The sequence below is a fragment of the Hylaeus volcanicus genome, chromosome 6, assembly GCF_026283585.1.
Source record: "Hylaeus volcanicus isolate JK05 chromosome 6, UHH_iyHylVolc1.0_haploid, whole genome shotgun sequence".
In the NCBI taxonomy this organism is placed as follows: domain Eukaryota; kingdom Metazoa; phylum Arthropoda; class Insecta; order Hymenoptera; family Colletidae; genus Hylaeus; species Hylaeus volcanicus.
The window spans coordinates 19584705-19611580 of NC_071981.1; the positions used below are offsets into that span (position 1 = coordinate 19584705).

Here is a 26876-nt window from a genome sequence, read left to right on the forward strand (position 1 = left end):
CGTGCTTAATAAAAACGCGCGAACACAGACCAGATGCATGGCCGTGCAGACATAAATTCCAATACCCGACCGAATGTTTAAACGTTATGCTTTGATAGTCATCAAGCCAACCATCGCGGTAGAGATGGATTATTTTCGGGTAAAAGAAACGCGAAATGCTACAATACTACTTGGAATAATTCCCAGACATATTGCTCCCCTGAAAGTTCGTTCGCTGCATTGTATACACTGGAGACAAGTCTACACGATGTCGGCGTTAATGCAGCACATGTCTTACACGTCGAGTATTTTAACATCAATCTCCTTAACGGAGATGATCCGGTAGTATCAAGTTTACGCGATTCCGTGTCTCTCTTATCTCATGAACAAGTCATAAGCTCGCTTACGCGTGTCACCCTCAAATCTACGTCACTAATTATGATCAGTTACGCGATTTAACTTGTATCCTCTCGAATATCAGCGTCGTCGGATATCGTATAGATCGCGTAGACGCCATTCCTACAATTGGTGCTTCGAGATTGTCAAATACAGACGAAACATTATTATTATCTGTAAATGATTACAGAAGCGTACAGTCAGTCCAATTAATATTCGTACTCTCTTTAAATTAAATGGTAGGTTTGCGGTTTATATAAATATATACATGTATAAATTTATCCATTTATCCAATGTAATTTAGTAAAACTTCTTCGATAGACATAGAGGGTACAAATATTTATGGAATTGATTATAAATATGTGTAATGTCACGAAATTTTTGGAATTTAAGGTCCGTTAAAGGCTGTCCTCGGTATCGTTCGTATCGCTCCAATTTACGCGCGTGTAATAAAGTCGTATCGTTATCATCGTTATTATTATTGTTGTTGCTATGTAGTGTAACGTGCGTCACTCTGGTTAACCGTATGAGGGGAAGTAATTACCCGTTTTGGCTCCACAACTCCATTAATTCAGGAGGGAGAAGCAATTACTACTGGAGAAGTTAGACCAACTTCCAGCACTTTGTACTGTCCTACTAAACAGCAACTCCGAATTACTTTCGTATTACTATGCCTTTGTGGGGCACGGTAATTAATCCTTGCCTCGGCGTAACTTCATCTCTATTCCGCGAGCTAAGAGAGTGGCGCGACGCGAGGGGGTAGAAAAATGTCGATCGACCAAGCGAAATTTCAATTTTCGAGGCAGCTGGAACAATCGAAATAATTCAAAAAATAGTTGTATCCGGTAAACAGCCAACGAGCATCGTCGGTCCTCTAACGATAAGCAAAATTTTGCTTCCGAGGTTTCTACGTTCACCAGTGAATAGCTTTCCGTAGTCGTTACAATATGTTCCCCCTGTTAGAAACTTCAACCGCCTCACGCGTGCAACGTTTGACCTGCTCGTTGGAAACGAGAAAACTTCTAATCGGTACCGTGTTTTCCTTAGTTTATTGCGCATAGCTTAAACTGTAAAGTAGGGTGGTTTCTCCAGAAACGAAACATCGTAAAGCGAACTCATCCTCTGACAAAGTGCACTCGCGATACCGTAGGAAATTCTTTACGGGAACGATTCTCTTGAATCCCACTTTCTTGACGTTCCGACGGGCAATGAAGCAAAAATATTCGCGTAAATCTAATGAGACGACGAGAAAGTACTCCCTTCTCGCGGAACTTGCACTCCCGAGAACGGTAAGCGGATCGAGGACCCTAGCGAGAGATAAAAAATCAACCATCGCGAATGCGAATTCGAAGTCGGTTCGCGTCAGACACGTATTCAGATGTTTCGCGACGATAGAAACAGCTGGAAGTTATCCGAAGAGCCATGGAAATCGGCGTTTCGCGAACACTGTACAAAACAATCGCGCGACTCGCAATTGAGTGCGTTTTCGGATGCCCTTATCGCGTTATGGGAGCGCTTTTATGCTCCCTGGAATTGTGTCTTCTCGATACGGGACGCAAAGATACGAGCGTAAATAGCATGGGAAACGGCGGAGAGTCGAACTCTGCGAGAAAAATGGAATGCCGATAAAGGGAAATCTAAGGTAAAGGCTGAGGGGAAGAGCACGTGGCATCGCCGAAAGCAATCTAGAGAGGCGCGGGCACAAAGAGCCGAACAATGCAACAAGGTAAAGAGAAATAAAAGCGTGGAACGAGTGACGGGTATCGGGATACTTTAAGAAGACCAGAGGAACACGTGAAACAATCGCCGGATTCACATGCGAGAATGAAACAAAAGGCGACACGTATCCGTGGATAAGCGACTAAGAGCATGGAAGCAATTTGAAGCGAAGAATGCACAAAGGGACTTTGAACCGAAATTAGAAAAAACCTGGCAACCCTCTGTTTACGGTATTATTTTTAAACGTTTCAGATTTTCTGGCTTTTAATTGTTCTCACCTCCAAGCTTTTCTCTTTAGATTTAACGAGCAGAAATAAATACAGGATACTAATTGTCTCTCCGTCGAGATTTCGCAAACTCTAAAAATTGTAACCAGTAATCTTTTGAATTTCGATTGAATTGGTCGTGGAAAGCATGGGCGAACGACGCGTTAATAAATTAATATTTAACAACGGAGAATAAATCGCTACGATAGATAGACGCTTTGACGTGGAAATCACGGAGTTCGCATAGCATTACGAGATTGCGTCGTCAAGTTCGACGACCGATATCGTTAATGCGGTATCGTTTTTTAAATTGTCGTAACGCATTAGCGGAAATTTGCACAGACGCATCGGATTCGTTGACAATAAAGATTCCTGCAGATCAGTAATCCAGCAAACAGATTTGCGCTGCTGGGATCACGCGACGAATATGTTTCTGACAATGAAGTTTCGAAGATCGATTATCCTGACAAAGACACAATCGTCAACAGCATTTTGCTCTACGTCTTGGACTTCACGATTCTACCGCAATTTATCTTACCCATTTTTTGTTTAGTGTTAACTATTATTTCAAAGCGAATCGCGAGCAGAAAAAAAATTGGAAAGCACCGGTCTAGACAACTAACGAAGTTGAGAACTTACGACAGCTACGATTATAGTCGTCCTTCTGAATTCTTCGTGTCTTTAAGTTCGGTTTCATGGAAAAAGTTCGGTCGGCGTTGGAGTAATTTGCGTTAAACTAGATCACATTCTTCCGTAACAAGTGCATAGCTTTCTTCTTAGAAAAGCAGCAGAAAAGTTGAAATTGCATTCGGTGGTATTTCAAAAGTCTTCTAGCACTTCTTTCCTCGCACAGTACTGAGTGCATTTTCTTTCTTTTAAGGACCGTGTAAACTTCAAAAATTGCTTCGTCCACGTCGGAATGCGTCATTAAATCACACGAGTCTCGAGACCAATTTAAATATACGGATACACGCGTGTGGTTAATTTAACTTCAAAATGGTACCAAATACGAGCGTCAAGATATACGTATGAACGTTGAGGGTTATTTAAATATTCTACCCCAAGAGTATTTAATTACCCTCTGACTTCTCAGAATGTTTCACGGCAAAGCAAGCCAAGACTAATTTACGTGCCTTTGGATGCATAAATGTTGCGAACGTATGTTTGACGAATGCAAACTTCCGACTGTGCTCGCTCTGTAAACAGATCGTAGCCCACGTTAATCCTTCTAAACCGTGGTCGATACGCATCGATAATAGGGTTAAATTACAGATAAAAAAAAAAACGTGGATAACGACGAAAATTGAGAACTGAAATTTGAGTGGTGCGGTTCGCGTGACAATAGTTGCTGTTTACTCGACACCTAGCGCCTGTATGGGGATACTGAAAATTCGAGACGCACGCGCGTGTCAACGTCATCGGCGAAATTAGCAGCCTCGTGGAAATTCATTTTACAGCGAACGATGTCACGCGTTAATGGCGCGAGAGTCGATGCGTTCGCGTTGTTTCAAAGTATAATAATTTCACAATGGCGGGAACGAGATTCGATTAAAACGCGTACAGGTCGGGGACAATTTTAACGCGAGCCGTTCACGAAAATGACGGATAATGGATTTGACACGTCGATGGACAGCGCGATAATAAAATTGCAAGGATATTTATTATTCGACAATCGTCAAAGTAATATCTTCGAATTTCCATCGAGCCGAAACGCTCAGCTGGGCAAACTTCGCCCGAGCAATTTGCAATAGCGCGAGCTGAGCCCTCGGTTTTCAGTTGATTTTTTTCCCCGTCGCTTTGGCGCTAATTACTTGTCGAGCAAACGTGCCAGAACTTTTTTTTTTTCGGAGCGAGGGTTTATGTACGGTCGAAGTGTTTCGAACTTGCTACGCGACGAATCCGATTATCAAGCTTTTAATCGATCTCAATTTTCTTCTGAGGATTAAGCACGACCGAGCTGTGACTATTTTGCGACGAAATCGAAGCACCGTGATGCGATTAGAATGTTTCATCTTCTGGTAGATATCAATTTTCGGAATTAACATGTAAGTAAAGAAATGTTCGGAGCAATTTAAATGGTTTCTCGTACGTAATAAAGTAACAAAACGATAGTTTATTAATTATATTAATATTAATAGTACACGAACGATTTAGTATTGTAAATTCGGAGGAAGGTTGGATCGTTATATCGCACAGAAGGTTGTACGTGTACACTTTTCGTGTTATTTAGAATTTTGAGGTTGGTGTGCGACCAGAGGATGGCCATAAACGTCAGGCTGGCTAAGCTTTAAGTGGCAGCCTTTGTAGGTTACGTGACTTAGAGGAGAAGGAATCACCGACAGCTTGAGTAGTTTCATTGACCAAAGGAGTCGTGTACTCTAGACACCTAATAAACGGCTTTCCTTCTGGCATTTTATACTCAAACTCTATTAACGATAAATATTTCGAACCGTGGACATTTATTTACCTGTACACGTGGAGAAAGAAATTCACACCCAAGACTTTTAGAATAAATCTCTTCGAAGTAGTCGTCAACAAGCGAAATATTCGAATTCGAATCCTAATTCAGTACTTGTCGAAACTTAACTAGTGATTGGTTGGGAGAAACGGGTCTTTCAGCGAGGGAGTCGAAGTTTCTGGAATTGTTCGCGACTGCTACTAGCTTGGTTAGTCGGTAGAATGTTCGCTGTTTCGGAGCAAGGAGTTGCGGATTCGTAGAATGACAAACAGTCGATTCTAGAAACCTATCGTGATTGCTTCTAGAGTCTCGTTTTACTTGTAATTCAAATAAAAGAACAACGCGGAGCAACGTAGATCTCTATGTAGTTACTTCATTCAACGCAACACTACACGTACATATGATAGAGATAGAAATTAATAAATGTAACTTGAATTATGAATGTATAACGGGCAACTCGTGAATTTTTCCATTAAATACAAAGTTTCTTACCCCTGAACTCGCTCGACCAGAAGTACGACTAAAATTTCATAATTTCGGAGTTCACAGCTAGCACAAATTTTTAAGGTGCAATTAACCTTGCGCTACAACTTTGAGATTACAAGTGACGCTGCGATGTGAACTTGTAGTTAACTTTAATGTTCAGTCCGTAAACGGAATAATTTTCAGACGTCTACGAAGACAGTTCATCTCTCGAAGCATCTGCTGGCTCTAATAGGGCTCACTCCGCTCGAAGACGATATTCGTTCATCGAAATACTGGACCAGCTGGATTTACAGGCCCTATACTCCTGAAAGCTTACAGCTTTCTGGCGGTTTTACCAGAAACTTGTTACCTTCTGTTACGGTTTCTAGTTAATCATGTTAATTAACGTCCTCGGAAAGACTAGCCGATAGGTAGAAACTGATATAGCAACCAAGGTGGAAAGATGAAATTCGGAACTGCACTCTTATCGATATTTATCGTCCTAATTCGGTGGCCACGATAGGGCAGTGAATTCGCTGCGTTAAGGGGATTATCTTTCTGAACGGAAATCATGTTTCGCGTTCGCTTGATGCCGAATGGAAAACCAGCGAGCAAATTTTCCGACGGAATTTACGCAGCAACGTGATGGGATTTATTTTGTCGGATGAGAGCGCTCCTCGTTCGTACGTAATTGTAATCTCTGGACAAGTCGCCATCGGAATGAGAATCTGCTGGAATTACTGGGTACCAGATAGTGATTAAGCGAAACGCATTTTCCGAAATTCGCATCACTATATTATGCCCAGGAGAACTCGCCGCTCTAACGAACATTCCATGCTCGAAGAATATGACTAAATTACACGCGTTTCGATTAATCAGAAACACGAACGAACCATTGAAAATTATTTCCCAATAAAATATCAAACGTTTGCGATAACTTTGTAATTTAATTTCCTCCGAAGCTTTACCGTGTCCGAGCAAAAAATGTATGTTTTCCCATCTGAAAATGCGTGCACTCGTAAACTAAATGTTGATCGTTGTTCTCTTATTTTACAAGTAAACTTTCTACGCTCTCGGCGTTAGTTACTAGCTAAAATCTCGGTTTCATAGCTGGATTCCGACGTTAGAAATGCTTCCATCCTCCATCCTTTTTTTTTCAAGGCAAAGTTCACGTGCCTGGAAGTTTTTCCAATAGAACGTCCATCTTGCAATGTGACAATCGTAGAATACGTTCCAACGGGCATTTCGCGTAATTCAGGTATAAATTTTTCAACTAACCGAATTCTAATATCAACCGATTCGGTATCAAATTATCCTCTTGTTCGCATACGTGCCGCTATGACTCTAAAAGCACCGGTTCCTGTTTGAAAAACCCTTTGCTTGGCATTGGGGATCCTGCTTGTTACACCGAAATGTCTCGTTAGTTCTATCCACGTTTACGCAGAGATTTCCATAAATAAAGGCGTTGGGGCGAGAAGCGTTACGCAAATCGAACCAGATCATACGGTTTCCTGTTATTGGCTTACAAAATATCCACGCGAACGTGGGCAACACGCGCATCAGGTTAGTATTGCGTCGTTATCTGATTTCAGACGATTCACGACAACGCCCCCAACAATTGAATAGCGAAATCCTAATTATAAAAACGATTTCAGATTTAATTATCAGATAAGTGGGCGCACAGTCCGTTCCCGTGCAAATAGTTCTACTCGAGCTTCTTGGATCCCTGACGTGATACCGTGTGACTCTTTTCGGTGAGATTTGTTGTAATTGGTATTTAACTCGGCGAGCGAAACAGTATTAGCCTATTAATATCTGACTGGACGATGGAAACGTTGAGAGGAATACTAATTCGCGAAAGTAGCTTACGCGTCATAAAATTCATGCTGAATGGATACTTTTCGGAGTGACATCACGGATTTTGCTGTAATTTGGATATTCCAATGCTGGACGCAAATCTACTACATATTTAATACGCCGGAGTATGGGAAATTTGTCAAATTTGTATGCAGAATAAAATATGCAGAATTTTTAGTACACGTAATAAGAGAAGAATGTCAAGCGAGCCGTAAAATGTAAAATGGTAGCGCAAGGTCGAGATTTACCGGAGGGTAGCTTACAGGTTTGATCCACTGTCTTTCTCACGAAAAAGACCACCGAGAAAGATGATCGATCAAATCCACGGGTAAACCTCAGATAATCCTCTGGGTGTATGGGCTGCTTAATGGATCGCATGCGGTCCATGGACCACGTGCTCGACATGTCTGTTTTGACCCTTTGCACACCAAGAATTTTTTTTAAATGATCGTCCAGGGATTCTTGTTGTTCTTTTTTCTCGCAAAAACTTATTCTCACAATAATTCTACAGTTTATATTATTCAGCGCAGAAACAATCTTCCTCTGTTAGAGAAAGATATATTATAGGTAGAAGTGTCGATTGTTCTGTTCAGGAACAGTTTCCCTTTGCTGAGAGTATCCTAGAATAGAACTAGAGTATCTGTTATTCCACAATGGAACCGTTTTCCTTTGCCATTATCAGACTGACTTAGGATTCAATCGAGTTGTTGAATATTACGTTCGAACTATCTTCCCAGGTCGAAAGTGATCTAAGATCCAAAGGACTTGACGATTATTCTACGAAGGAATTGTTTTCCTTATGTAGTAGACGGGTCTCGATTGAGATAGCAAACGTCAGAGGTATTTTTTCGTCAGCTAACATGTTTTGAAAATGTTTTCAAACATTTTCGTTTAAATAGAACGAGGAAAAATGTTGGCGATAAGAACGAATTTTCCACTGTTCCATTCGACGCAAATGGGTTAATTATTTTGCTTTCTCCGGGCATAGTGGTCGTGAATAAATCACGTATCATCGATCCCTCCCGATAAATTTCAAGCGGAGCGTTTTACAAAAATCGGGGGCTAGTCATAACAGCCGGGCGATAAAACGCGAAACCGTCCACTCTGTTTCGTTGCGTCTGTGGTCGAGTTGCAAACAAACGGGAATAACAGTGAACGTTATCGCGACACGCGTTTAATGAGCGTGAAACGCACCTAGCGCCAGTCGAAATCGCATTTGAGCATGACGCCGTGCAAAAAGGGAGCGACAAGCGCAATCGACGGGAATAGGTCGCTTAAAATAAGCCACTCGTGAACCTCAACTATTTGATGAACACCTAAAAATACCGGCGCGTTTGGTACGGTTAAAAATCGTTGTCCCTTCGGCGACCTATTGTCGTTTTACACAGGGAAATTTTAAACTCGCGGCTGGTCGCGTTTCAACGAGCCATTTTGATTTCGACGACGCCGACCGGTCTATTCTCTTCTTCGGAACGTCGACTTCCCCTAACAGCTGGCATGTTAACGGGGCATTCTAGTCTCGACGCGGAAAAACTAGGGCATTTTTCGAATTTTATCACGCTAAAGTTATTTCAAGCCGTTAACTTATAGACCTGGCGAAAGTGCAGCGAAAGAAATATTTGAAAGAGTATTTTACTTTTACGCGATGCGTAGTATTTTCAGTATTTTTTAGTAGCAAACAATTTATTCAGGAATTTCTAAACAACTTTCTTCCGTGTATGTACTTCAAAATTGCAACAAATATTAATCGATAACATGAAACTAATTATGGTTCCATTAAAGATCCTAAAATGACGTTCTAATAATTTGACGAGGATAAGGGTATACTCGATTCGTTACTGTCACGGCGCTGAATCAATATTCCATTTCAAAATGATTAAAAGCCACATCGCGGCGCATCGACTTTTCACTGTTTACAGATGAAAATTTCAGAGCCATTACCACTATTGGATCCTTATCATATCGCAAACTTTACATTGTTATCCCATGCGAAATGCATCCGCCCTTGAACGCCATTCGTCGGTGAAATTTTTAAGCGACGTCCTTTTCATAAAACCCTTTCCAAAAAAGACAAATGCTAGGAAGAATATATTCGTTGTATCGTTGATTTTTAAACCAATTATGGGTGAGCTTTATTCTACTTCTGTTCTTCTCACTCGCAATAGTATTATTATGACATTCGTCGTTAGGCTATACTAGTTTGTTTTTAATTAATCACGGTGGTGTATTGATTTCACAATTTATTTTTTAGTAATTATTCTTTCAAAAAATGGATAAAAAAGTGAGCAAAATCACCGACTGTTTCATCTAAGGAAGTGTGATTTCTCCCGCACAATCAAATCAACGCGTCGACGCCTGTAGGTGTGCCATTTTAATGGGAACTCGTTTTCGCGCGAAACAGCCCATTTCTGTTCAGCAACCCGCCGGAATCCATTCGCGTTTAACGCTCGACGAGAAAGATTAAATAATTCTTGGCAGTACTTATTACGCCCGATAACGTCCGCTTGTACGTGCTTTTATTTCGGAATTATTCGTTCAGAACCGCGAGTCGCATTCATTAGCGATGCAACAGGAACGAGAGGAAAAAAAAATATTTGAAATATTTCTTGGGCTCAGGTTGAAAATCACGGGAGCGTATGAAAGACTCTTTGGATAGCGAGCGGGGGGCCTAATAAAACTACGGCGGGGAGAATTGAACCGTCCGCGTCGTTGCTTAACGTTCAATTAATTCATCAGACGGTTCCAGTTGTTGAAAATCCTCCGAAGGTGGTTGCACCGGGTGAATGTTACCGTGAACTCCGTATCGTCGGATAATAATGTTTCAAGTTTGCTGGATGTAATCGTATTAAGACCGTAGTGATACTCGAACGTCTTGAAACAGTTCCCGAGCTTTATAGACCACTTGAATTGCTGCTGCGTTTCTAAATACAACTCTGCAGTTACTGCGCCGTTGCTGGTAAATTGCTTAAAATGTCGATGGAACGTCAAGTATAGACAGCCATTTGCTGCATCGAACTTGTACGAAGAAACGACGAATGGTCGTGGCCATTTATTAATTTTTAAACATTCTGAAACAAATTCTCGACTTCGTTTTTCCACTGTGAGGTACAGTCAATATTTTATCATTTTAACATTCACGGTAATTCGACATTCTTTTTTATCTAAAAACACGTCGACAAGTTTAGCTTTGGGAAAATTTAAAGCGCAATAACAGCCAAGAATTTTTTACTAGAATCGACTCCAGACTTTATGTTCTGCCTGGAAACGGTGTTTACCTGTTTCGGTCGTTAAAAGTTTCCGGAGGAAACTCAATTTGAACGTTGAATAAATAAATTAAAATCCCGCTTGACCATGCATCGTCAGAAATCTGGGTCGTCGTTACATGACAGGTTATGAAAAATTGATTATAAACCCCTGCAAGTAACGAAGTTGAATAAAAAAAATATTGCCTCTCCATTTCACCTTACTTGGCAGTGCTTTCCAGTGTAACGCGATTAATTAACGAATTAAATTTAACGAAAAGGGAGAATTAATGGTTGGACTTTCCAAAGCACACAAAAAAAACAAGAGACTTGTCTATATACATATATATATAAATGAAAGCACCGACTCGCTGACATATCAACGCCCAAGCTAAACCCTTGAACCTAGAAAGCTGAAATTTTGAACAGAGGCTTCCTTTATGATGTATACAAGGAATAAGAAAGGATATTTCAAAATTCAACCCCCGAGGCGGGAGAAAAGGGGTTGCAATTCCTTTCAATTTCCTTTATAATTGATTTCCTGTTCCTTTATTATAAAGACAATTTAGTTAGGAAACTTTTTAGTCCAAAACATCGGGTACATTTTCCCTATGGAATAAGAATAGTATTTCATCCGAGTGAAACCGCGGGGCACAGCTAGTATTACAATAACAGTAATTGCAACAGTAATAATTGACGATAATTCAGTGTATACGAGGTTGAAAAACATGTGCAGAGAGTAAGAGTGGTTCTCGTATCGATTGTAGAGAGCGGAGGTCCAATAAAACGCGGAGTGGAATTAAACGAAATGGTAATGGGTTTGGTTGCGTTACAGAAACAGATTTCGTATGCGGTCCATGCGTCTTAAACGTCAAACTCCCTGGAAATTTAACGATCGAGAAGGTGGAACCTTCCTGCGAGTAATGCAATTCACATTTCCTCAAGCGAAAACATCCAGGGGACTTTTGATAGTCGCGTATCTCTGTAGCGTCGAAGGCTTTACAACTTTGGTCGAAATGTTCTCCCATGCAATTGGACTACTTCCAAACCATCTGCGCTAATTCTGTCTGACTTACAAACCGCGTCACAGGATTTGCAGAATTTCCGAAAGCGGGCGAGCAATCGACACATTGTACGGGGACAATGTGATTGAAGTGCCGTCGCACGAAAACGTACCAACTATGCGGACAATTTCTCTGCTCGACGCTTGTGGGATGTTCGTCCTGCTTGCTCGCGTCGTTTGATCATCTTTGTTTCCATCGAGGCAATATCAAAATCTTTCTTTAAATTTCCATTCAATAGCGTCCGAATTAAGAATGAACCATGCGAAGGGATTTAAATAAGTGACCTCTTAAGTTTTAACGCGTTCTGCAATCTTCTTTGGTGAAAGATTAACGGTTTCCAGAGGAGGTTTAATTGCATCTAAAACGTGAATTGTCGCAACAGTAAATTCTACTTCAACGAAAGCAATTCACGGAAGAAATTCGCCCGGGAATGACTAATAAACCGGAATTTATTCTGTTCGAGAGTTAAATATTAACGAAAATTCATCTCGTTTGCGAGACGCGTCGTTCAGGAGTTGAAATTTATTTGATGCATCTTCGAGCTTTAATAACGTCGGTCCGACGGCTTAGTCAGTTATAATTAAACAGACAATAGGGGTAATTGCATGCTCGTCAATATTGGAGAACACGTACCAACAGGATGTCACGAAAATTGCAGACCGTACCTCTTGGACAGAGGTAATCAAAACAAGGTGGAAATAGCCCGATTGATATCAGAAATTGCATCGATTCTCTATAATCCGACTAACGCGAAATCAATTCGCAAATCTGTCCCATTGTACCCGAGAAATTTCTGATTCCAGCGACGATTCCGCGCGTCTTGCCTGAGAACGGGAAAGGGACGAAATCTTGATTCTGATTTCACCATTTTATCGGAGAAATGTCTACAAGTTCAAATTTCGTCTCGTTTGGAACTCGAGGGAAAAGTTTGCTCTTCTCCTTTTATTTGATTCGTGTTAATGTGACCCTTAAATGCCAAGAAACGTTGAAAAATATTTCGAATAAAAATTACTATGATTTTGAAGCCTTACCTTTGGAAACGTCGTTAATGACCATTTTCTAAGAATAATCTCGATATTCCAACAATTTTATTCGGATCATAATATCTTGACTTTATCCTTGGATTCGTAGATTTCAACGCCATGAATCTTTCTTGTATTAAAATCTGAAACATAAAACAGATACGAAATTTATATAAAAATTATGCGCCACAGTTTCACGATAATGAAATTGTTCAAAGATATGGTTAAAACATGAATGTCCTTTGTCAATCGAAGCATCGTGTCGGAGTCGACGATTGAAAAGACAGACAGGGCGTAACATTGATATAACGCCGCGTTCGAAAAAGTATCCACCGTATCAGCCGTGTTGTCTGGCATTGGTTCTTTATGGAAATCGAGATTGGACAACGTTAAAATGTCGAGTAATATCGGATAATGGGAGATTTACCGTGAACCACAAAAATGGAAATTGTCAGTGTTATCCATACCGAGGCTTCTATCTCTATGAACAAGAATCAACATTTCGCAGTTTCGAAATAGACATTTTACCGAATTAATTATATAAAGAGTACACCCACTTATTTTTTCAAGCGAACGACTATAAACGAATACAAAGTTCGTTTCGTTTTCAACGAAATTGATCTGCAATGGAGACTGGCTAATATTACCCTCTAATTATACGTTAGTTTTTTATGTATACCTTATTTCAAAAGCGGTCTCTTATGATTGTATTTCCCATTTGCCTATCGATGTCGAGTTCGCGTGAATCTAGCACGACAACTGAAACGTAAAGCTTCTGTACGCAGCTTTATCTGGAAATGGACTTTACAGGGGAAGATCGTATCGGGAGAAGTGAATCGCGTATTTTCAACGTGTAATCTCGAAATCGAGTGTAGTATCCATTTGTGGTTGGAAACGGCGGTGTTATCAATTTTCACGCAGCACATATTCGAAATAACGAAAAGTCTGTATTAGATTTAATTAAAAATTCAAGTATCGCCAACGCTGCTTTTATTGCTTTAGTTTGTACTTTATACGCGTGTATAATAAATATTAATTCGCGTATCGAATTGAATTCGTTCGTGCAACATGTAAAGCCGCGGTTTTTAAAGCCAAAGCGCCTAGAGATGAGATGAGACGAGTCGAAAGCGTCAACCTGTAATTAGAAAAACAGTCAGGCTCGGCTTGCCTCTTAAACTACGAATGCGATAAAAGACAGAAAAAGTCTCGAGGTTTCTCTGTTCGAGTGTCGTTTCGTGAAAATTAGGCGTGTTTTATAGACGCTATCCCCCCCAAAAGAGGAAAGCTCGATTACCATCACGCGTTATCGTCGGTCCGTGAATTATCTCGGGAAACATTTTCCACCTGTCGCGGAGATAATCGAGAGTGCTTCATCAATTTTCCTCGTGTCAAGAAAATATTAATGAACCTATCCAAACGTGTCCTACGCTTCTATCCGCAAAAACAAAATACGTCAACAACTTAACAAATGTACTTTCGTGACGAATGTCATCCGAATTCCTATAACACATTGAAAGTAAAAGCAACCTGGATTCCAAAGCCCTTTGTCCTTAGAATTTATAGTGTACTTGTGAATTATGTGTCAACTAATTTTTATCAGTTAGTTCGCATCGCAATTTCTTCCGAGCTAGAATCAGACGAAATTAGAAACAGCCTCGGGGAAAGTTTTCTTTTAAGATGGGTGCGGTCGCGGGATGCATATTATATAAACTTGCGAGAACTCGAACTTTCGGAATTGCAAATGCGCCATAATACGCATACGTGGTCGTATCAATGCGACGCATCTGCGTTAAAGTTTGCGTCAGGTGTCGTAGACTTAGTAATTTTCTATTCACAGTCACTATAATTTGCATCGGGACTCTAGTGGTTAGCGGAAGAAAGAAGTAAGGGAATACTTTATGAAGTAATACTAAATACAACTTTGCGCAGGGCACGTTTCTTAATATTCACAGAACGAATGTTCGAATTCAACTGTTTCATTACGATTTTCCATAAATGTTAATTTTATAAACTGACAGACAAATTACGACCATACTTCGGTGTCTAAGCAATCATGGCAAACGAACATAAAACATAGCTAAGCGGCTAGACCCAAAATGTCGCGGTAACTGGACGATATTGAAGAATCTCAAATCAGAACAATCAAATTGACAGCGGCGTTAATATTAACACGTCAATTACATTGTCAGTCCTTGAAAGATTCTAGGTTTCACAATCGCCATATACCTTACGCAGTAATTTCATTTTATCCATTTCTTCGATATTCTGGTAACTATCTCCTGCCGTCGACTAGATGAAATGACAGCCATGCATTATGCCATCAATTTCGAATTATACGACATTCGAGACAGAGATGAAAAATACAGGGCTCGGAAACTCTACGATGGGCCATCGAGAAGAGCGACTTAACAGAAACTGTTAATATTTGAAAACGATCCTTGTTACGATTCTTGTAAAGTATTCCAAAGTCGCAAAGAAACATATTTCTTCGTAAAGAGGAACTGAACACTACTCGCATGAACACGAAACAGAAAACAACTCTGACAGTCTCGTTTATATGTTTGGTGCATTCCAAAGGCAGTAAATCTGCTCGTATAATATTGAATCGTTGAAACGATCGACAGAAATAGCGACTATGTAGTTACGCTAACTGACACTTTGCATTTGTATTTCTTCACTTTTGAACCGACTATTTCAGACACAGCCGGTGTACGTGAAAGAGATACTTGTAAATATGTATATTACTTATAGTGCAGCAATCTCTATTAATCGACGCGTTTCATTTGAAGATTTTTAAAACGTGCATCTCGTATTTTACGAAGCTGATGTCACTGAGGGAATAACTCGTCGTCATTACTGGAAAGCGTAATGGTTGCGACGTTGGAGAATTTACTTGTTCTATTCTGTTCTCGTGAAAAAAGCTCTGGAAGTTATACGATGCACGACACTAGCGCTGCCTGCGGCTAAGCGACGCCTATCGACTGGCTCATCATTCTGTACTGAGAAACACGTAACAAAGTTATTTTTATTCGTCTCCGCAACGGTATCTGTAGTATATGTACGAGACAAAAGAGTTATTACTTTTCCAAAATGCGCAGAAAATGTATAGCTATTGGAATATATTAAAATTTCAAAAATTGTATCTTGAATACTTCGTGGATTGACTATCCCCTCGAAGCGCGTAAAAGAAAAGAATAGACGCGATAGATACAATCCTCAAATCTGCAATGGAATTTTGCAGATGGAATAGGAATTCGTCACAATTCGAATAAGAAGCACTCATTCAATGGAGTCCAAGAGAATTTCTTACACGGCACACTTCCGGTAATACTACTGTGACAATTGCTTCTCAGAATCCAAGTACCCTCTTAATCCGAGTCGCGGATTTTTTTCCGAGCAGAAGAGGACAAAGTTTCTGATTTTACATAGTTAAAATCATCCGCGGCGAAAGGGTAGATCCGCGTTTTAATAAAATTTTAACCAGAGACGCACCCTCCACTTTGTTGCGATGTTACCGGACCGGGAGAACCCTCCGCGCTACTTTTTGACCTGGAAAAAAAAAGTTAGTATTAATTATTAATAAGCCCGTTGAATAATTCAGGTTGTGCCCGCTGGAAGCGTCTCCAACAGTAGCTGGCACGATGCGCATGTTTGTCAACATGTACTGTTCTTTTATTCTGTGCCGCTTCCGGGCGAAACGCGATGCGTTTTTCATGCCCGCCATCAGCACAGATACGCGGCCTCGTTTCCTCCTTACCCACGCAAACGCACATACACAGACACACACACACACACACACCAAATCCGCGTTGAATTCATGCTCGTCTCCTTTATGTGTCGCGTCTTAAGCGTCGACTTTATTCGCAGCAAGACACGAGTAAATATTGACGCCCTCCCTCGCTATACGAAAGGATCATCCTTTGATTGCAGCCGGTTAAAAACAAACAATTTCCCTTCAATTGTTTTGCACTTATTCCGTCTGCTTCCACGAAAGCCGTCGATTTGATAGCGAAGCCAATAAAAACTTGTTTGCAGCACTCGGTGTAGTGTTTATTTTTAAAGTGTCGAAATGTATGGCAAATCGCATATACAGGTACTCCGCGAGATTAAATACGATTACGTGACGAGTCAGCCAATCCAATAAGCGATAAATTATACCGTTATCGCGAATTTGTTTTTATGCGTGAACTATGCATCAGCTCGATGAATTGAGAGTTTGCGTAATCGATCGCTTTATTTTAATTCTGGAGATAATCAATTCGCGGCCAAGGAAGTCTAAATATCATGAAACGCATCCTGGAAAACTCATTAACGTTTGTTAACATCCACGTGTTACGTGAAATATTTCATGTTCGCTTTCGTTTCTCTGTAACTCGTCCCAGAGTAACCGGAGTTTTTCTATTTATCGAAACTTCAAATATATTTCACTCCTGCCAGCGTTTCTCCGTGCCTTGCACGTAGTTCGACCCTTTGAGAGGCACGTAACCGTATATCTGGAACACAGGCCGAAAGCAATACTGATGGGATTAATTTTCGTGCACAAAGCGACGGTCTCGTAATGCAACTGAAAATGGAGGATTATAAAGTACCGGGAACACCAGACTGAGTAACGATCTCGCCATTCCCAACACCCCTCGTCCCACCCCCGTAATTGTAATATATTTCTGGCACTTCGCTAAAATTTATCTTAACGATTTTGTTGCGACGCGACTGTCCGCTGTAATCGTTCACTTCGACACGATTCGTACTTGAATAATTCGATATCAGAGACTGAAATAAACCCAGACAACGTCAAGCTTCCATCAGCGTACGCCAAATCGATAACAAAAATTGTTTGCGAACTTCTATATTATTGGTGGCAAAAATCACCAATGATAGTAGTACTTCTTTGTTGAACCAAAGAAAATAGAATTAAAAAGAGATATTTTTTGGCAGTTCCATTTCGCATTTTCAAGAGATCTTATTTGAAAGAATCGAATAATGAATCTATATGTACTTACAATGATCGTATCATGACAGAGGCGTTCTAAAATGCATAAACGAAAGGACTGTGGAGTTTCACAAGTTATATGAAGTATCGTCCAAAGAAAAACGTCGACAAAAGCGATGATACGATTAAAATGTCAAAACATCACCAAGAGGATAGAGAATTTACCCCTGCATTACGCTCGGCATACCCATATTTACTTGCCTTTTACATTTCACCCGCAGCCAGCACGCATTAGAAATTCAAATGCAGTTGTCTTTTTCACACGGCGCGACCTTTATTTTAGAGATACAATAACATATTTCTAAAACAAACTTACCACGGTAATTCTAAACAGGTGTCGATTTCAAATAGATTGCCAAAAGATACGTAGACTGTAATTCAACACTCACAAATAAAATAACTTTTCACTTAATCTTTGAAAGCCATCGGATAGCGAAGACATATGTGCAGTAACCACTAAAAATCGTGCCCTCATCGAATTGTAAACGTATTTAGTATCGCGCCTTCGGTGTCTACGCAATCGTGGAGAACAAACGAACAGCGAAGAGGCGAGACGAACAGTGTCGCGGTAACTGGACGATATTGAAGAATCTCCCCCCGCCACTGCAGGTTCACCCTGACAATCAAATTGACAGCGACGTTAATATTAACACGTCTATTATATTGTCAGTCCTTGAAAGATTCTAGGTTTCACAATCGCCATATACCTTACGCAGTAATTTCATTTTATTCATTTCTTCGATATTCTGGTAACTATCTCCTGCCGTCGACTAGATGACATGACAGCCATGCATTATGCCATCAATTTCGAATTATACGACATTCGAGACAGATGAAAAATACAGGGCTCGGAAACTCTACGATGGGCCATCGAGAAGAGCGACTTAACAGAAACTGTTAATATTTGAAAACGATCCTTGTAAAGTATTCCGAAGTCGCAAAGAAACATATTTCTTCGTAAAGAGGAACTGAACACTACTCGCATGAACACGAAACAGAAAACAACTCTGACAGTCTCGTTTATATGTTTGATGCATTCCAAAGGCAGTAAATCTGCTCGTATAATATTGAATCGTTGAAACGATCGACAGAAATTGGGAGACAGTTAATTTTATTAATATGTCTTTGAAAGGTGAGACTTATTGTATTTTTGTGAATATCGTAAAATTGTACTCTGGCCACGAACAGATAAGTGTTTATACTTGTATCCGGTAAAGTTTGGGAACCGTGATCGTCGCGAAATGTATTTCAAACTATACTGTATCTCTGATGTCTACTACAGTTTTCATCGACCATACATAAGTTCGTCACACTTTATTAGTGTTTCAGAAGAACGACGACTTGAATTTTATACCTGGGGAAATCCCGTATTACAGTACACTCACGAAGTACTTGATACTCGTAGGACAACATCCGCAACAATCAAATCTTAGCCGCAAGACTATTCTCACGATTCTTTTAATTAGTTTGATAAGCTTGTTGGTGCCATCTGTAAGTGAAACAGTATTTCATTATGCACGTTGCCAGACTATGAATCTACCTATCATGTACTATTCTCACAAAATTATACGAATCGGTGAGTTAAGTGTCGAACAATGTCGTATTGAAATACGAACGTTCTGTTTAACAGTTTATAACAATCACTACTTCGTTCCGTGATAAAGACATGGATGCGGGTCTAGAATGTGTACCGATACTAGTCACGATACTGGTATCTGTGATAAAGATAGTAAACCTTAACGCCAACAGAGAACAAGTATATATGTAGTCATCCTATTTAATAAAGGAATCTGACATAACGAACAAAATTACGAAGACTAATATTGCAGTTTCGAACAATATACGAACTTGTGGTTGAGGAGTGGCGGTCATTGAGACAGACGGATAAAATTCATGTGTTAGATGACATTTCTGGGCAAGGAAGTAAGGTTGCTCAACTGTACAGAAGTAGGTGCACTATTACAATTTTTAATTACGTACAAGTATGGAACAAAATTATGAAGAACCTTTCGGTTACTATGCAGAAAAGGAAGTGATCCTGTCTTAAGGTTTGTGTAGACTAATTAAATTTAATCCAAGAAAATCATTAATGTTTTTTCAGGCACATTAATAACGTTCTTAGTATTTTTCGCCCTGCTACCGATGATGCCTTTATTCCTCGACGTCATTCTACCATTGAATGAGACTCGATTAAGACAGCAAGTGTTTAGACTTGAGTACTTGGTAAACGGTGACAAGTATTTCTATCCTATATATTTTCACTCGGTTTGGACTTCGGTTACAATCGTTATAATTATTACAACTGTAGATTCCTTCTATATGGTCCTAAGTCACCATGCCTGTGGATTATTCGCGATATGCGGGTACTTATAAACGTAATACTTTAAACATTGCATGTAGCTGTTCACTTATAAAATGTTCTAAGAACATCCGAAAACTGCACGCAACAGAAATCACTGACATTATTTACGCAATTTGCCTTTACTTGAGCACTTGTAATCAACGCAGGAATGAGATCAAACAAGCTACAAACAGTACCGCTGAAAATATTCATAACATCGTCGAGAAGAGGGCCATGTATCAACAGTTAAAGAAGTGCATAATGAGCCATAAGAGAGCAATCCAGTTTGTACTCATTAATTACTAATAAATTAGAAAAATAGTATAACGAACCAATTAATGATTTCCATTAATAAATTGTCTCTGTATGTTTCAAGCTTTTACGAACTCATCGACGATATGAATCGAAACAGTTTTTTATTACAACTTGGGATGAACATGATCGGTATCAGCGTCACATCTGTTCAAGTAAGAACAATATTACTAATAATGAGAAGTGTACGAAAATTTGGTACAACAAGCTCTGCCTCCATGGCGTAGCACAGCGTTTCATTAAGACTTTTATATATCAGACTGTCATGAACTTGAATCGAAGAGCAGAAGCATTCAGAATTGGCCTTTTCCTCGTGGCGCAACAGTTTCACCTGCTCTTCAACAGTCTGCCTGGTCAAAGGCTCGTGGATCACAGTTTACAATTAGCACAGAATATGTATGTTTTCAATGGCAAGAAATAAGAATCCAATCATTCCTAACAATTACGCCAACAATCGAGTCGAATATAACGTTTTGCGAATTATAACAGCTACGATTCTGAATGGTACCGGACACCGGTGAGAATACAAAAACTACTAATCATTATGCAAATGAGGTCTGGCATACCGTGTACGCTGACTGCGGGTGGCTTGTATGACATGAACATACAGAACTTTGGGATGGTACGTACTAATACGTGCATATGATCTTTCTGAAACAGCTGGCCAAAGTTTATAAGAGCAGGGTAAGGAGGACCGGTGTCAAAACTGACAGGTGTCAAAAGTAACATCAAAGATATTAACTCCATGTTACGCTGTACTGACACGTTGCATTTCCATTTTCTAGCTTTCCAACCAACTATTTCAGACACAGCCTGTGCACGTGAAATAGATACTTGTAAATATCTCGTAAATCAAGTTAATCTCCATTAATAAACGCGTTTCATTTTTAAGATTTTCAAAACGTGCATGTCGTATTTTACGATGCTGATGTCACTGAGGGAATAACTCGTCGTGACTACTGGAATGCATGTACGCGTAATGGTTGAGACATTGGAGGATTTAGTTATTCTACATTTCTACATCTCTGTATTAGAAGTTATGCGAAGCTAGCGCCACCTGCGGCCAAGTGGGACCTACCTACCGATGCATCAGTCTGGACTGTCAAACACGTAACAAAGTTAGTTTTATTCGTCTCCGCAACGGTATCTATAGTATATGTACGAGACAAAAGAGTTATTACTTTTCCAAAATGCACAGAAAATGTATAGCTATTGGAATATATTAAAATTTCAAAAATTATTTCTTGAATACTCCGTGGATTGACTATCCCCTCGAAACGACAAAAGAAAAGAATAGACATGCACGACGAAAGGATGTCTCTGCGTTTCAACACAATTTTAACCAGAGTTGCATCCTCCACTTTGTCCGCGACCTTATTTGAAACAACCGAATAATGAATATACATGCACTAACACTAATCGTATCATGACAGAGGCGTTGTAAAGTGCATAAATGAAAGGACTGTGGGGTTTCACCAGTTATATGATGTATCATTGAAAAGAAAACGTCGACAAAAGCGATGATACGATTAAAATGTCAAAACATCGCCAAGAGGATAGAGAATTTACCCCTGCATTACGCTCGGCATAACCATATTTACTTGCCTTTTACATTTCACCCGCAGCCAGCACGCATTAGAAATTCAAATGTAGTTGTCTTTTTCACACGCCACGACTTTTATTTTAAGTAATAACAAGTTACCAAGTAATAACATATTTGCTAAAACAAACGTACCACGGTAATTCTAAACACGGGTGTCGATTTCAAATAGATTGCCAAAAGTACGTAGACTGTAATTCAATACTCACAAATAAAATAACTTTTCACTTAATTTTTGAAAGCCATCGGATAGCGAAGACATCTGTGCAGTAACCACTAAAAATCGTGCCCTCATCGAATTGTAAACGTATTTAGTATCGCGCCTTCGGTGTCTACGCAATCGTGGAGAACAAACGAACAGAGAAGAGGCGAGACGAACAGTGTCGCGGTAACTGGACGATATTGAAGAATCTCCCCCCGCCACTGCAGGTTCACCCTGACAATCAAATTGACAGCGACGTTAATATTAACACGTCTATTACATTGTCAGTCCTTGAAAGATTCTAGGTTTCACAATCGCCATATACCTTACGCAGTAATTTCATTTTATCCATTTCTTCGAATGGTAACTATCTCCTGCCGTCGACTAGGTGACATGACAGCCATGCATTATGCCATCAATTTCGAATTATACGACATTCGAGACAGAGATGAAAAATATAGGGCTCGGAAACTCAAGTGAGACGCATCGAAAGAAGCGACTTAAAGGAAAGTGTTAATATTTGAAGCCGGTAATTATGAAGCCGAGCGTGGATACGTCGTTCGTCCTAAGAACGGAGAAAGTGAATACTACTCGCATGAACACGAAACAGAAAACACTCTGTCAGTCTCGTTTACACGTTTGGTACGTTCAGGCAATTAATCTGTTCGTATAATATTGAATCGTTGAAACGATCGACAGAGATAGCGAAGAGTGAATTTTACGAGTATGTCTGGGAAAGGTGAGACTTATTGTATTTTAGTGAACGTCGTAGAATTGCATTCTGGCCACGAACAGATACGTATTTGTACTTGTGTCTCGAAAAGCTTCGGAACCGTGGTCGTCATGAAATGTGTTCAAAACTATTCTCTACTTCTGATATCTACTACAGCTTTCATCGATCATACATAGGTTCGTTACACTTATCAGAGTTCCAGAAGAACGAAGACTCGAAAATTATTTCCGGAGAAATTCCATATTACAGTGCACTCAGGAGGTATTTGATACTCGTAGGACAACATCCAGATCAAACGAGCCTTATACGCAATTCTGTCCTCTATTTCTATTTATTTAATTTAGCGAGCTTGTTGGTGCCAACTGTAAGTGAAACAATATTTCGTTATACATGTTGCCAGACTATGACTCTAGATACCATGTACTATTCTCACAAACATATACGGAACAGTGAACGGTGTCGTATTACAATCTGAACGTTCTATTTGACAGTTTATAAAAATCACCACTGCGTCCCGCGATAAAGACACGGATGGGATCCTGGAATGCGTACCGGTCGTGGTTACGATAGGGATTGCATCGACAAAGATCGTAAACCTTAACGCCAACAGAGAACAAGTATATATGTAGTCGTTCTATTTGATAAAGAAATCTGACATAACGAACAAAATTACGATAACCAATATTACAGTTTCGAGCAATGTACGACCTTGTGGTTAAGGAGTGGCAGTCATTGAGGCAAACGGATGAACTTTATGTGTTAGATAAGGTTTCTGGTAAAGGAAATACGGTTGCTCTACTGTATAGAAGTAGGTTTACTATTACAATTTTTATTTGCACACAAGTATGGAACGAAGTTATGAAGAACTTTTCGGTTTCTATGGGTATATCGGTCTTAGGGTTAGTGTAGACTAATCAAATTTAATCCAAGAAAGTTATCCACGTATTTTTCAGGGACTTTATTAACGTTCGGATCAACTTTCGCCGTGCTACCAATGATGCCTATATTTCTTGATGTCATTCTACCATTGAATGAGACTCGATCGAAAATCCAACTTATAGACTCGATTACTTAGTAGACGAGAACAAGTATTTCTATCCCATATATATGCACGCGATGTTGGCCGTGGTTACAGTGGTTATAATTATTTTAGCCGTAGATTCCTTCTACATGCTTCTAAGTCACCATGCTTGTGGATTATTCGCGATATGCGGGTAATTATAAACGTAATACTTTAAACACTGCATGTAGCTGAGCACTTATAAAATATTTTAACAATGTCCGAATCTTCACGCAACAGAAATCACTGACATTATTTATGTTTCAAAAAATTTGCGTTTACTTGAGCACTTGTAATCGTCCCAGGTTCCAGATCAAACGAGCTACAAAAACTAACTCTGAAGACATTCACAGCATCTCCGATGAGAGGGCCATATATCGGCAGTTCAGGAAGTGCGCGACGAGCCACAAGAAAGCAATCCAGTTTGTACTCGTTAATTACCAATGAAATAGAAGAACAGAATAACGGACAAGTTATTTATTTCCATTAATATATTGTCTCCGTATGTTTGAAGCTTCTACGAACTCCTCGAAAATATGAATCGAAGAAGTTTCTTGTTACAAATTGGGTTCATCATGATCGGTATCAGCGTGACAGCTGTTCAAGTAAGATCAATGTTATAAATAATGAGATGTATACGAAAATGACGTAGAGCAGGTTCTGCCTCCGTAGCGTGGCACAGTATTTCATTAATACATTTTTATATCAGACGATGATGAACATAGACAATAAATCCGAAGCACTCAGAATTGCCCTCTTCCTTGGGGGGCAACAGTTTCACTTGTTCTTCACCTGTCTGCCAGGGCAAAGGCTCGTGGATCACAGTTTGCAACTAGGAGAGGATCTGTATGTTTCCGATGCCAAGAAACAATCATTCAGTAATCCATAACAATTACTCCAACAATCGACTCGAGTATAACGTTCTTCGAATCTTGTAACAGGTTTACTTCTGAATGGTACCAGACACCGGTGAGAATACAAAAACTACTAATCATTATGCAAATGAGGTCTGGAATACCGTGTACTCTGTCTGCGGGCGGCATGTATAACTTGAACATAGAGAACTATGGAATTGTACGTACCCATACGTGCACAGGATGTTTCTGAAACAGCTGGCCAATGTTGATAAGAGCAGAGTAAGGAGAAATGGTGTCAAAACTGACAGGTGTCAAAAGTAACATCAAAGATATTAACTCCATGTTACGGTGTACGGACATTTTGCACTTCTATTTTTTAGCTTTTCAATCAACTATTTCAGACACAGCCTGTGCACGTGAAATAGATACTCGCAAATATCTCGTAATTCAAGTAATCTCTATTAATAAACGCGTTTCAATTTTAAGATTTTCAAAACGTGCATGTCGTATTTTACGATGCTGATGTCACTGAGGGAATAGCTCGTCGTGACTACTGGAATGCATCTACGCGTAATGGTTCAGACGAGTTAAATATTGCATCCATGCGTCTCTTTCGTAGTGTAGTTATATAGCCTATAGTAAATTTATGATCCAGAAGTAATTTTAATGACACTCTTAATAACACTCTTTAATAACACTGTTTAATGATATTCTTGGTGTACGTACAAATATAATTATTACACTTTATCCAACTATTATTAGTCCTCTCGATTTATTCATTCTGCAAATCAATAGCTGACGAGGCACGGATTGCTCGAATTCGCATTATTAAGGTTTAGAGATGTTGAGCTCGCTCTGTTCGTAAAGCGATCTCGACCGCACGATTATTAAAGAAGCATCTCGGCTATCGATTCTTGAAAAGTACCGCTTTGTCTGTGAATAATTCGTTGCGAAAAAGCGCGCACTCCAGAGGCGAGTCGAATGGTCCGCTCCTCGACGAAATCGCAGCAGGAAAATATCGTTAAGTGTAAGGCTCTAGGTTTGTTTTGTCTGTTTCATCGGATAAGCGAAAACACCCCGAGATCCCTTTACAATTTTTATTTCCAACAGAACCCGGAAGAACTCGAGCATCGCATACTGCTCGGCAACTGTCCGCGTGAAAGTAAATCATTGCAGTGTACAAAAGCATCACCTTATTCTTCGAATCTTTCGTCACGAAGTGTGTATGCCAGAAATGTGGGGCAATTTCCGAAACAACTGAAAACAAGTAAAACCGACAGTTCACGTTTGTATCGTACGGTAAGAATAGTTTTCCGATTATAGTAACACGGATTCTTTCGAATCAAATTGCGGACGATCGATCCAATATTATTTAAAGGGACGCTCGTTTAATGCGAACAGCTGTCCTTTGATACGTTCCATTTTTTTTTTCCATTTCTACTCATCATTCACAGAGTCAGAGTGAATTTAGAGGAAACACAATTTTCTCCAGCAATTCTGCAAACTGCAAATAGAACTGAAATGCGGAATACATATTCCATGACCCGTAGATAAATTGCTAAATGCGTTTTATGCAATTGCACTCGCGACGTATATTCTTGCAGTTATAATCGTCGTTCCTGATGATACTCATTCGTATCATTTTATACGCAAGCACTATATTCCGAAAATATCATTTTGTCTCGGATCTCACGAAACTTCAGCGCAATTTCGATAGCCTACCCAGTGTTAATCCACCTACGCTCCATACCTCATCCCGATAAACGCATTAAAACAGCGAATCTTTGTTCTGGTGAAAAGTCTCGTGTCCGCCGATGTTCATCCTGCGTTCACTTGCCAGTTTCTCGGTGGGAGTGTTACCATGGTTCTCTGCAGATCTGTTCCAAGAAGCTTTTCCCATTGAAAGACAGCGCATCGAAGTGTTACCAGTAGGTGGAAAGTGACGGGCGGGGTGCGGTGGAGTGTGATCGAACAATGGAGGATACGGACTGTTTTCCTTGGAGAAAATGGAAGGAAGCAATACGACGGATGTGTATTACGTCTATTTTACGAATAATGGAAAATATACTCTCCTTGGGTGTGTTTTCTTTCCGCGCGGGAATGGACGTGCTTGTGTGCTTTCCGCGAGCCGGTTTGTTGAGTCACTCTACGTTAAAATACACATAGCTACCGAACCGGAATGGAATCGGTAAAATCAAACAGCGTAATTACGATTCGCCAGGCACGACACGTCGACGTTACGTTCACGAGTATTATTATTACCGTTTACTGCGCAGTCAGTTTAGTATTTGTCTTAATAAGCGCGCGAAATTG

General features: G+C 39.9%; 3 protein-coding genes across 8 annotated transcripts in view; all 3 read left to right on the forward strand.

Annotated features, from left to right (window-relative positions):
• Nucleotides 1-26876, forward strand: part of LOC128878088 (hemicentin-1) — a 253712-nt gene that overhangs the window by 116587 nt on the left and 110249 nt on the right. The gene's annotated exons all lie outside the window — the stretch shown is intronic.
• LOC128878095 (odorant receptor 67a-like) lies at nt 18456-21329 on the forward strand. Of its 2 annotated transcripts, none has more exons than XM_054125977.1 (10): nt 18456-18590; nt 18780-18949; nt 19089-19214; nt 19288-19405; nt 19560-19821; nt 19967-20083; nt 20176-20266; nt 20356-20507; nt 20601-20733; nt 21004-21329. In XM_054125977.1, the coding sequence occupies exons 1-10, from the start codon at nt 18578-18580 to the stop codon at nt 21055-21057; spliced, it is 1236 nt and encodes a 411-aa protein (XP_053981952.1). In that variant the 5' UTR covers nt 18456-18577; the 3' UTR covers nt 21058-21329. The 2 variants fall into 2 exon arrangements, with proteins under 2 accessions (XP_053981952.1, XP_053981953.1); XM_054125978.1 differs by having other exon boundaries at nt 20371-20507.
• On the forward strand, nt 22514-25284 carry LOC128878100 (uncharacterized). The gene is made up of 10 exons (XM_054125988.1): nt 22514-22652; nt 22823-23010; nt 23138-23263; nt 23337-23454; nt 23600-23860; nt 24012-24128; nt 24221-24311; nt 24416-24552; nt 24648-24780; nt 25050-25284. The coding sequence occupies exons 5-10, from the start codon at nt 23754-23756 to the stop codon at nt 25101-25103; spliced, it is 639 nt and encodes a 212-aa protein (XP_053981963.1). The 5' UTR covers nt 22514-22652; nt 22823-23010; nt 23138-23263; nt 23337-23454; nt 23600-23753; the 3' UTR covers nt 25104-25284.